Genomic DNA, 12,747 nt, shown 5'->3' with positions numbered 1-12,747 from the left:
AGGTCCCCAGTCTTGCAGGTGCCCCGAAAAGGTTGAGACAGCCATTTGCAGAGGCCGTTGTCCATAGATCTGGATCTTACGCCCTGCCACAGTTGTCCTCCTATAGAGGATCCTCCCGCGATGGTGTTCTGCATCACCATGTAATTTAACCCATTGCTGGGAGAAGGTTTGCAACTCATGGAACTTGTGGATAAACCAGTGGGCCCTTTTGAGTGTACATTTGAGGGGCCTTCTTCCTCCTCCACCTGTATTTATGACCCCGGGCAAGGGTGCCCCAGATTCTATTATGGACCCCCAGGGACAAGGTCCCCCCATGGTCCATGCCTCCTATGGAAGTACCCTACATATCTGTAGAGCGTTCCCCTATCGCCACCTGGGGACATGCTGAATGGCCTGGGGGAGGCCAGATAAACGGATCACTTTTGTTTTGCAAAGGCAATAACTCAGTGACATATTTAGCCTACTACTTATAAATATACATAACTCACTGACTAGGCCTATGTAAGTTATATAAAGAAATATATAACTCAGTGACATATTTAACCAACTACTTATAAATATGTGTAACTCGCAGACTAGGCCTATATAAGTTATATACAGAAATATATAACTGAGTGACATATTTAGCGTACTACTTATAAATATGTGTAACTGACTGACTAGGCATATAAGTTATATACAGAAATATATAACTCAGTGACAAATTTAGCCTACTACTTATAAATATGTGTAACTAACTGACTAGGCCTATATAAGTTATATACAGAAATATATAACTCACTGACATATTTTGGATTTCGCTTCTAAAATACTCAATTTCCCCAGAATATATGAATAATTTTAAAAGCATCCTTTTTCAATGAGGAGATGCGAAACCGTTGGAAACTTACTTTTCCTCGAAAGAATTTAACGAAGAGATACGAATATACTTACTGTGGCTTTGAAATTTTATCTGGCTAAGGAAAGCTTTTATAAGCCGTTTTTTCAGTTAAAACGACGTTCTCAGAACGGCGAAATAAAACGCAATTGAAGAGTAAAACCAAGAAAATATTCTTAGTACTAAGAACGACGAACGGTGAAAACGAACGCAGCTATTGATTTCCTGTTATCGGCTTTTGTCAACCGTCATGAGACTGGTTTTCGTCCGCTTGTTGCTAGGCCTATAGGCAGAACCTACTAATTCATGATTTGGCAAATTCATGATTCATGATGGCAAACAAAACTAAATTGTAAAAGGTTTATTAATATAAGAAATTTGTTATTTAAATTTGATTTTCGGAGAAGACAATAATTCAGACTGGAACCATTGAGAAAAGCGACCATCCCCGCCATTCAATGTGGGCAGGTGCGAATCAAGGATTCCCTTTGGGGGAGGGGGGCAAAATAGGTGGATTCCATGAAAAAATTACGGGGCGCAACGTAGGTCGATCTGATAAATTTGCATCAGGAGTAAGTCCAATTAACGCAAACTTGAGTCAATGAAGTAAATTATGCTCCCCAATGCTCTTTTTTATGCTCTCCAAGAATATAGCAATCATTCCTGTTGGAAACGAATTTCAGCCCCCACCCCTACACATACCAACTCAGGGTACATACCCGCACATTAGGGGGGTGGGGGTAATTTTATTTCTGTGTAAATGAGAGGTCAGTTTCAACTTCCCCCCACCCCCTTAATGTGTAAATAACAAAACACTACAAAATTATAAACAAAAACTAAAAAATTATTGAGTAGAAATACTACAAAATGTACTTACAGCAACATTTATTACGCCAATTATTCGCGCATATCCGTTTAGCTTACAGCACCATTTCTTTGTATCATTTTGAAACACATTCAAGATACCACGGTTGTCAGCAACTAGCGAAATTAAGTTTTTCTCTGTAAATAAATATTTATCAACAGATTAAGGTGAATGCTGATATAAAAAGCTTGAAGTTCGTACTCCGCTAAATTAGGAAAAGCTCATACGCTTGTTGTCAAAGGCAGACCAATAGCAAAAACAGAACAGTAGCAAATAATTACACCTAATTCAACATATCTGTCACAAATTCTAAGATAAAGAGCAAAATGTATTTAAATACTACAAACGTAAGCTAGCCTTTGTAACAAAGAAATTAAACCTTCAATAATAAAGGCGAGACACTAATGTCAAAAATTTCAGACCAAAACGACAAACAAACTGATTTAATAAAAACACAAAATACTGTCAAACATTCAGTTATACATTCATCCTATCAATGGCATTCGGCCCCAGGTAATCTTCTCGTTGGCTTTGATTAAATTGAGCTCTTTAAACCTTTTTTTCTTTTAATAAAATATATAATGATTTTTTTTACCAAGTTCGTCTTTAGTGGGGCTAAAATAATGAACCCTGTATTTCTATTTATAACAAAGCAGGGTCAATTGTAATCCAATCAGTAAAAAAGTGTTTTGATAACAATATTTATATTATTGTATTTTCTTTTAAAGGTGATCCAGAATAATAAAATCCAATAACATTAATGGTTCCCATCAAAAGGTACTCACATAAGTAATAATATTAGTAAAAGATAAGAAAAAGTCTACATGAAAATCAAACCATCGTAATCAACATACCTGAAAAAAAATTAGTTTCCCCTACAATAATAACCATTGATGTATTTCTTCTAAAAAAAAAATTCTGATTCAATACTTTAAAGTTTTATAATTTAGCTTTTTTATAGGTAAGATTTTTTGTTTAGACTAATAAGGGTTTCAACTTAAATGGAATTTTAGAGGATATAATATGTTACAGGTTAAAAAAAACAGTTTTGGTTAAAAAAAAAACAATTATTTGGTTAAAAATAATAATAACAATATTTGTAGCTAATGGAAGACATTTTCTTATGAAGAAAAGACGAATTCGAAGAACCGAGCGTTCTCTGGTTCTTACAAAACAATTGCGGAGGTGAGGGATTATTATTTAGTCGTATTGCTGGAGTTTTTGGATGGGGAAGAATTTTAGTTTAGGCTACTGTGACTTTTGACCTCTATGAAATTTTGTGACAATAATTAGAGTTAATGAAAAGACGTTTCTTTATGGAATAATGACCAGTCCAAACAAAAAAAAACTATTTCTTTTAACAATTACGGATTTGTTCTGGTGTTACGAAATGGTTTAGATCTGCTATCCGTCATACAATGCTTCCTCTTTTCCTATCTCCGAAAGGGAAATTCCTGCTTGCTCGGCCTCATATTGGCGTCAGTGTCAATCCCTCAGGAGTTTCCCTAACCAGAACTGTGACTGCAAACGGCACTGCAGGGTGACCTTGAGTAGTTGCACCCCTTATAGTATAGGCTAAAGTTAAATAGGTATGTGGCATCCAAAGCGAACAATAATTAATGAAGAAAAATGTCCGAAAAAGAAGCTCTACGAAGAAAGGTAAAGGCTATATTAAAATTAAGATCAACAGAAATAAATTCCTATAATAATTCAAACTCAAAACGACCAGAAATCATGGTGAAATAAAATGTTGAACTGAGAAGCTTTCAGCTATCAATATCATTATATATCAAATTTTCAATCTAGATAAGATAAAATATTAATTTAAAAAAAATATCTATAGCCTAATCACAAATCCCCCACAAATGCTCTTTGGCCTGTAAAAGAGGGGGATCACGAAAAAAGGCTTTCAAATATTAAATTGTTAGTCATTTAAGCACATAAAATACAAAAACCCTTACTCATAAAAATATAGAGTAGAAAAAGAAAAGAGAAGAAGCGACAGAAGAAAAGGAACTTCATTCAAATATGAGACTGAAATCAGGCGATGCATGACTCCACAAAGCAGGACTCCACAAATCTAGCAAAAAAACATATAACAAATTAAAAAAAATATATATAACAAATTACAGGTATGAAATTAGAACATAGAAAATCAGCCACCAGATTTTTTTTAAACCGTTCATTTTTTTATATGACCAGATGGAAACAAATAATAAATAAACTGCTTATAAAGAAAAGATACCTAATGGCAAAAAATCCATAATATAAAAATGAAAAAACTATGACAAATAAATATAAACAATTTCTCTAACCATTTATATATTAAAACTAACTTTCAAAAAATCAACCGCAAGACGTTTGAATGTGCCAAAGGAATGGCAGCCCTGGGAGATAGCTGAGAGTGTATTCCATACTCTAGAAGATACAACCAGATGGCTAAAATCAGACCGAACAAAGGATGCGGCAACGACTCTTATATTATCAAAGCATCGTAGGTAATATTAAGAGCTTTTAGATACAAAAATAGGAGGCTGAAATACAATTGGGAGAGTTGATTCTATTAGTTCTTTCCAAGACTATTCAAGACACATGACTTCAGTAAAGCGTCAATGACGCAGTAGATGAAAACCCAAAATCCTCCCTCTAATAAGAAATGTGGTGGATTTCTTTCTTTCTTCGTATTGATTTTATCGAAGTGAAATCTGGATTCTGTGTTAAGCTCCCTTTATGAGATAACGTGGGTTTGTGTTCGACCAAAGGTTTTACCGTGTCTATTCAATTTAATAGTCTTGTGTTGTTTTTATTACTCTCCTAATCAGTGATCTGCTGATGAAATAAGTTTTATCGAAAAATTGCATGCCAGTGCTGACTCTGTGCTATCAAAAATACCAAATGCTGTAATTTTCCTCATTGGTGATTTTTAAATTTAAAAGAGAGTGTAAAGGTCCCAACTACCAAAAGCCTCTTGATTGAATATACACTAATCTATACAACTTTTACAAACTCGTCTCAACTCTTCTCCGTCTAAGGTTAGTCAACTCTTTAGCCTACTCCAATCTCCGCTGGCTACAGTTAAACAGTCCCTTGCTATTACTGAAACCATTTATAGAAATCTTATTGACCCAGGACTACACAATTTTGGCTCATGGATTACAGTAGAGTCCTAGGTAATATTTCTATAGGAGCTATAGGTATCACTGAACCGTATCAGGTCCATGCACTTTTGGGGGCCAGTAGCTTTTAGACGGGTGTGATTCATCACACTTGTTTGTTTTTAGGCATCAATCATTTAAAAAATTCCATATATAATTTAGAACATGTTTTAAACTTTATCAATTAACAAAATGGCTAAAAACGATATTAACATTACAGAAAATGGAGTGGTAAGTTTTTTTTTCACTCTTTAAAGTATTTGGACAGTGTGAAGTTAGAAAATAATTCTTTCTACATAATATGCAGAATAATTGTACCTAGTACATTAGGCATAAATATCCACTATACTCTACCCCCCTCCCCTCCCCTAATCTGCAAATATACAACCCAAATTTTTTTCTTAAGTATTAGATTTTTATCTTACTTTTGGATATTTCATTAGGATTGAGCGCCAGAGAAAGATTTTTCCTGTTGCTCTATTGTGTAATTTTTGTGTTCTCTTTCATCTGGAAGTATATGAACCATATGGCCTTTTGTGCAAAGAGTTGTTAGGAACATGACAATAACGCAGGAGGGTTATCCAATTTGATCCCCATTCCCCAAAATTTTCTGTCCTTCTCTTACAAAAGTATCTAAAATACGTGTAATACATGCAAAATACAAAATAAGACAAAAAGAGTAGAAATTACAATAAACAGCAAGGTCAAACTTGAAAGGTACATGTATGATAAACCCCCTACCGCTCAAGCTGTTTAAAATTTATCAATTAACAAGAAGTGGCTAAAAACGATATTGACATTACAGAAAATTGAGGGATAAGCTTTTTTTCTCTTTTTCTCTATTAAATACTTGGACAGTGTGAAGTTTGAAAACTATTCGTACTACATAATATGCGGAATAATTGTACCTAACACATTAGAATTGCAGACAAAACAATTCTTACTGCATAATATGCAGAATAATCGTACCCAACACATCAATCTTGCATACCCACCATACTTTATTCCCCCCCCCCCCGAATCCTTGCGAGATATCTCATATTTTATTTTTTTAGTTTCAGGGGGTGAGGCGTAATCAATTTATGACGACACCCAAGATTCAAAAAATTTCCAATTAACCGAAGAAGACGAGCTTTTAATGGCAAATATCGAATCGTCAATTAAAAACAAGAAATCCCCAAAGGAAGAGGGGGAGGATGAAGCAGAAATTACAAAAACAGTGCGTCTGGTAGAAGATTGGAATACTAGGGAATTTCTCCCCGCAAAACCACAAAAAAAATGGCAACAATGATAAACCATCCAGAACCAGTTTTTTGAAGACCAGACAGTTGATAGTAGTAGCAGAGGGTGATAGTCGACAAGTATTTTACTAACGTCGAAACATCACCGAGAGGGAGGGGATGAAGAAGAAATTACAATTATAAAAAAAAACAAATTGAGTTGATTTGACAGTTGAACTCAACTTTCAATAAATCACAGTTTGTTTTGTTTTTTTATCTAGAAAATTACGTCATTTAGAATCATACGATAGTTTTGTAGATTAATATATATATATATATATATATATATATATATATATATATATATATATATATATATATATATATATATATATATATATATATATATATATATATATATATATATATATATTTTATATATATATATATATATATATATATATATATATATATATATATATATATATATATATATATATATATATATATATATATATATATAGTCACAGAAAAAACGGCTATTTATTTATTGGAGCCAATGAATATTAGTCTTGGGTGTATTTTACTTTCGATAGGGCGTGATCTTTTAGATTACACAATTAACTTATCTGGCATTATAAAAGGTGGAAGCAGATTATTTTAAACATCATTACTCGAACACTTATTAACTAGAGAACAATTGTGGCTAGTAAAAGAATTTTCGATACGGATTCTGATATAGCATCGGAAGAGATTCGTAATCTTAGTATTTTTTGTACAGTTTTCTTCTTTTTTATCGACACACTTACTGTTTCTTTAGTTACTAAATTGCAGCTAATTGTATTGTCTTAATGAGATTAGTAGTAGTATATGCACTGTGAGTACGACGACACTCATCTCCCTTTAAAAATATTCTGGTAGTGAACAAGAAATGGACAAATGCAATTTCGTAATGAACAGGGCATTGTCCTAAATCCCTCTTAGAGTTTTTTCCATGTCTTGAAATCACATTAAATATACTTGCAATAAAAAAGAATTCGCTTGCGATATTAAAAAAAATGAAATGAAAATTTTTAGCGAAACAAATTTACGATCCTTTTAGGTACCAAATTACAGGTATTTGTATAATATTCGTATGATTAGTAGTAGTATATGCACTATGGGTACAACGATTTTTTAATATTTTTTAATATATTTTTTTTTTATTTTAGAAAAACAATATTTGCAGTGACACATTTTTTAGAACTTTGAAACTTATAATTTTTTTTATTCTAGTCATTCTTGTTCTATTTTTCTTTCATCTGCAAAGACACTGAGGGAACATAAATGTGTTTTAAAACTATCTTTTTATATTCTAAGCCTATGCAGATTCAACCAAAAAATGAGCAAGGACTTGGGCAGGGGGTAGACCCATCGGAATAGCGATGCCTGGGTGGGGGATGGATGATGACCTGTTCAATTATACATTCCGGCCCGTGGGCACTATGTTCCATCTACCATCGCACCACAGGAATTTCAAAGAATAATTTGTCCTACAGGTGCTTTGGGAGAGGAAGCTGGGGTGGAGTCTCCAGGACACGTAAGCAGGGACGTCATTGACACGCTTTTGATATTAATTGAAACCATTCCAAGTCCTTCGGAACCAGAACAATCATCGCAAGAAAATATTCGTAAAGGTACGTCATTTAGTATTCCCCCCCCTGATTTTCGGTTTAAAACTGAAGGAATGAACAGTCCTATTAAAATTGTGGGATTTGATGTTTCCCTGGAGATTTTTGACGATGCCTTTAATATTAGTGAATTGAGTACTTGTAAGGTGGTGCAGGACTTTAAAATACCGTCACATCCCCGGAGCTACGTGAAATGTATTTGTTAGAATCTACTCTAGGGCATATACAAACACACCGGGTAGTTTTCAATCCTCCTGAGGAGTACCTAATTGACGGGGGTGTTATTTTAACGGACCCTGACAATTTTCTCCACACAATGTGTATTGACCAAGTTCGAGCACTTATTGAGACTCAGATTCAGGATTTTGGGCGGTTAGGTAGGTGTTAAGGCATCAGTTAATCAAAAAGTTTATTTTTAACAAAAGGCGTCAGGGGATATTTTTATTTTCATTTTTCAACCGGCAATCAAATTTTTTATCCTGGCTGAAACTAATTTAAGGGTAACCTTTTTAATGGGGTCAATAAATTAATATCCGCTTTGGACACACTTAATGAAAAGGGAAGCAGGTCCACATTTTTATACATTGAACATATGGATCTGAAACTCAATAGATTGAAAAAAAACTTTATTTTAAGGGGGCGGGTACTAGTCGACGAATAAAATGCCCCCAGATTTTTTAGCTACCAAACGGGTTCAGGGTTGCAATTTGGACACGAGTTTGCAATGTTTTAAATATTCATTTTTTGCAGCAGCTCATATAACCTTGAAAAATGATTCAACAATGAAAAATTTTGACAGACTTGCACGCAATGGTGGGGAAAATTTTCCTAAAGTAAATTTTGATTGTTTAGAGGAAAAGTGTCCTGTGTCCTTAAAAGAAATAACCATGTTTGAAAAAGCAAAGGAAAATTTTGGGTTGGGGTGTTGGTTCTTCAGTATGATACGGAATTTGTAGATGGTGGAGAGAAACCAAATAAAAAAGGGGTTTTAACTTCAGTCAGGACACCGATGGTAGATAATGTTAAAAATTGGGTTTGGATCTTTTATGAACCCCCCCAAAGATGTAAACTGTATACGGTCATTTTTCCCCGTTACTGCAACAAGTCGATTGTTATCTCAATGTGTTAGAAAAGGGGAACGTCACTATTGCCCCATGTGCCTTTCCCCATATAGAACCAAGCGAACTTTCAAGGATCATATGAAATGTTGCAAGCTCCATGGTAATCAAAGGGTAGAAATGTCGGAAGGAGACAGAGCTACTTTACAATTTAAACATTTCCAAAATTCCCTTTTGCAGAGTGAAAAAGTACCTTTTAATTTTGAAGTGACATCGTTGGAGGTATCTGACCCATCAAGGCCAAATCCTGTCAAAGATCACAAACTCGTAGCGTGCTCCTATGCCCATGCCCAATGAAATTTCAATATCAAAGCATGGATAAATTACTATGTGGCTAATAAAAAAAACAAATAAATCGATTTCACGATTGCGTCACGTCAACTACCCTATGTCATTATCAGATAAGGAGCAACGTTCCCTAGAAAAGGGGATGTTTCTTGGGGGTTTGTAGGGGCTCTCTTGCTGCTAAAGATGCTGTTCAAAACCACGATAACCATACTGATCTTAATTCAATGGGGAAAAGTAACTTTCGGGGGTGGGCCCATAATACATGTAATTTAAAAATTCAGCAGCAGCTCTTTCTTCTAGTTTTTATACACAATTCTAACTAGGATCTGACGTATGTGCTACCAGCAATTGCACAACTTCAAAGAAATGGAGCTGTGGATGATGGGTGGTAGACAGCTTTTCCTACAAAACCATACCTAAATCAGCGAAAAAGCTGCTTGTTTTGGAATTTATATAGAAATATTTTGAAGACGGTGTTGAGTACAATAAAAAAATCATCTTTTTAGATTCCTTCAGCTTTTTTCCCAAATCTTTGAGTGAATTGGTTTAAGTGCAGAAAAATGATGACGGCTGCAACGCTTTCCCGCTTCTCAAGCAACAATTTCCAGATGATTTTATTATTTGTTAATGATCAAGGGCATGTATCCTTATGATCATTATAACTCCATGTCAGGAATCGCCAATGAGACTATTCCCTCAATTGAGTCGTTTACGACAGTCAGCACGATCATAGGTATACTCCTCCTGAATACAGCTTTGCCAAAAAATTGTGGACAGAGGGAAGGTGTAAAAATGGGTTTTACTACTGCAAGTTGAATTTGTCAAGTGGTATGCTCACTCTATTGGACATTGTTTACAAAAATACGGACAAAATTTATGATGAATTTAAGCTTGATAGAGGGTACTATTTTTCCTCTCCTCAACTGGTAATGGACCTCATGCTAAAAATTAGTGGTGAAAAAATCGGACTCATCACCGACATTGATCAACACTTGTTTATCGAGAGGTCAATGAGGGATGGGGACGTTTTTATGGGGACCATATCTTGGAAAGTGATCCAACTGGAGAGAAGACGGGGACAATGTCGGATGCAGTGTTCCTTGATATGAATTTCCTATACCCCTTGGCTATCTCTCATTACGATCTACCCTGCGGTGACTATAAATGAATCAATGACCCTCAAGCCTTCGATTTGCCCAATATTGGCAGTGTTGAGGACAATGGGTCTGTTGGATGTTTTTTTTAAATTGACAGGGAGATACCAGTTGATCTTCACGGTTCGGTAAAGGATTTAGTTTTTCCATGCTTTAATAGACCTATGTCTAGGAACTCTTTGAGTCCTAGCAACAGATTTTTGGTGAACGAGGAGGTAACGTATTGAACACCTTCAAAACAAAAACTTATTTCCGACCTCCTGCCGAAGGAAAATATGTCTTACATCGTGTGGTGTTAAAATGGATGTGTGACAACGATCTCAATGTCAAAAAGACTCATAGAGCCCTCCAATTTATATCCAAAACCTTATTTGAAAAAGTTTGTTGACACTTTTGTCAAGAAATGTTCTGAAGAGAAAACAAAGGTCGAAAAGGAAACTTATAAACTCATTTTAAATTCGGCCTTTGGTAAAATGTGCGAAAGTGTTCGGGATAGATGTGTTATCAGTGTTATCAGAGCACTTTTTATATAGCGCTACAAAACTACTAGAAAATCTTATGTTATTATATCAAATAATAGTAATCCAGCATTATGTCACTTATTTGATGGGAGAAGGCAAAGTAGTATGTATACGCAAGAAGATCAAGGTTTCTACACACTGTTCATCATATAGACTTATAAAAATTTGTGCTGATATTAGTAAATCATTTGAAAATACTTTACTCCGATATTTATTAACAAAATGTGATGTTGGGGACCATCAGTTAGGTTTTCAAAGTGGTTTACGGGTTCAAAATGTACAAGCAATATTTTTAGAAATATTGGAACGCCATCATAATTTTAAAAAATAACTTTTTTTGTGCGGAGTTGATATTTCAAAAGTGTTTGATAGTATGTTGCATAACCACGCTTCTTTATCATTGTTGCGTAGTGGAGTGAGCCCATTTATATCCCGTGTCCAATTCATCTGTAAGAATTGTTTCGGGAGGTTGACTTTTAGACCGAATTTCTTTACATCGTGGAGTAAAACTATGGCCAGTTCTTATCCCCGTCATATTTAATAACGCAATTAGAACAGTAACACGGTACCTACTCCCATATGGTTGACGGTATCGACATTAGCCACTTGTCGTATGCTGATGATATTTTGTTGTTCTCGGAAATTTAATATCAATACAAAATGCAATTAACATATTACATTCACAACTATGGGAGATAGGATTAGAGATTGAACCTACTAAAAAAGAATTCCTAATGGCAAACAATAACAGTGATTTCCAGCATCAGTCTATTAGGGTGGGATCACTTAATTTTTTAATAATGATTCCATTAAATACCTTGGCTTGCCTTTTGGCCCGACAATTAAAGCTACGTGGCAGTGTGTGTTATCGTCTGTACTGGAAAAACTTAGGAAAATGTATGGCCTGCTAAACAGGGTGAAAGGTCGTTTTGATAAACAAAGACTTGCTAGTAGTTATATTTCAATCTTTGAACCTCATGTATTTTTCATTTTTCCATTTGGAAGTTTTAAGTAAAAGTAATATAAAGCGTATCCGCGCGTACTTTTTCCGGTTTTGTAAATATGTCTTGGAATTCCACTATGGTTCAAAAATAGTGTTATACGCAAATTTGGATAATTTTATATTACTGTTAAAATGGATCAACAATACGACCGATTTCTTAGACTATCTAGAGAAAATAGAATAAATTTTCACCTTAATTTTCTCGTTTAATGGAAAAAAAGCTATTTATGCGTTCTGTATTATGAGTGTTTATGCGTTACGTTTTAGGAGTGTTTTTAGTGTTATGTACTACTGAGCTATAAGAAGATATTTATTATAGAATCATGAGTTACTGAGTATTCTGAGCTACTTGTTGTCGTCCTTTTCGTCAGAAGTATAATTTTTTATTTTTCAGTTTTCTTTTCATTTATTTCCTATATTCCTATCTGTACAACCATGTATGTATAGACGGCATAAATAAATTGTTATTATGAATAGGAGTCGCTGTGACGTCGTGACCGATCCCGAACAATGTGTTCAAATTAGTACCGATCCAAACTGCACTTCTATAATCATTTGCCCGGACATGGTACTATTGAATAAAAAAAACTTTGTGCTTAATAAAAATATTGCTGCAGGGAGTGCTATCCCGGAAATTTCTGAAAAAGCTTATGTTAGAATTCTACTGCAATGTGGCTAGGGTACAATGGCCTGGGAAGGGACAAATAGAGGTATGCTATCTGCTATGGGGACACAGATTCTCTACTTTTAGAAGTATAAACTGAAAACTGAATCAATGATACGGGGCACGGCGAAATCAACAGTTCATGGATGGACTATACCAAATGGGACGGTGAGGTCTATCCAAAACTGGTCGAACATCGGGCACCAAATCAA

The 12,747-nt window shown here is 34.7% G+C and overlaps 1 protein-coding gene across 1 annotated transcript in view; it reads right to left on the bottom strand.

Annotated features, from left to right (window-relative positions):
• The window catches only part of LOC148946088 (uncharacterized), a 146,064-nt gene that overhangs the window by 84,824 nt on the left and 48,493 nt on the right, over positions 1 to 12,747 (bottom strand). The window contains exon 5 of the mRNA XM_089097598.1: positions 1,755 to 1,879. Coding sequence (XP_088953724.1) covers positions 1,755 to 1,879 — 125 coding nt within the window. The remainder of the gene's footprint in view (positions 1 to 1,754; positions 1,880 to 12,747) is intronic.

This window comes from Artemia sp. Qi Xiang Cuo, chromosome 12 (assembly GCF_049724085.1).
Source record: "Artemia sp. Qi Xiang Cuo chromosome 12, ASM4972408v1, whole genome shotgun sequence".
NCBI classification, from domain to species: Eukaryota; Metazoa; Arthropoda; class Branchiopoda; order Anostraca; family Artemiidae; genus Artemia; species Artemia sp. Qi Xiang Cuo.
This window is presented reverse-complemented; position numbering and strand designations above follow the sequence as displayed.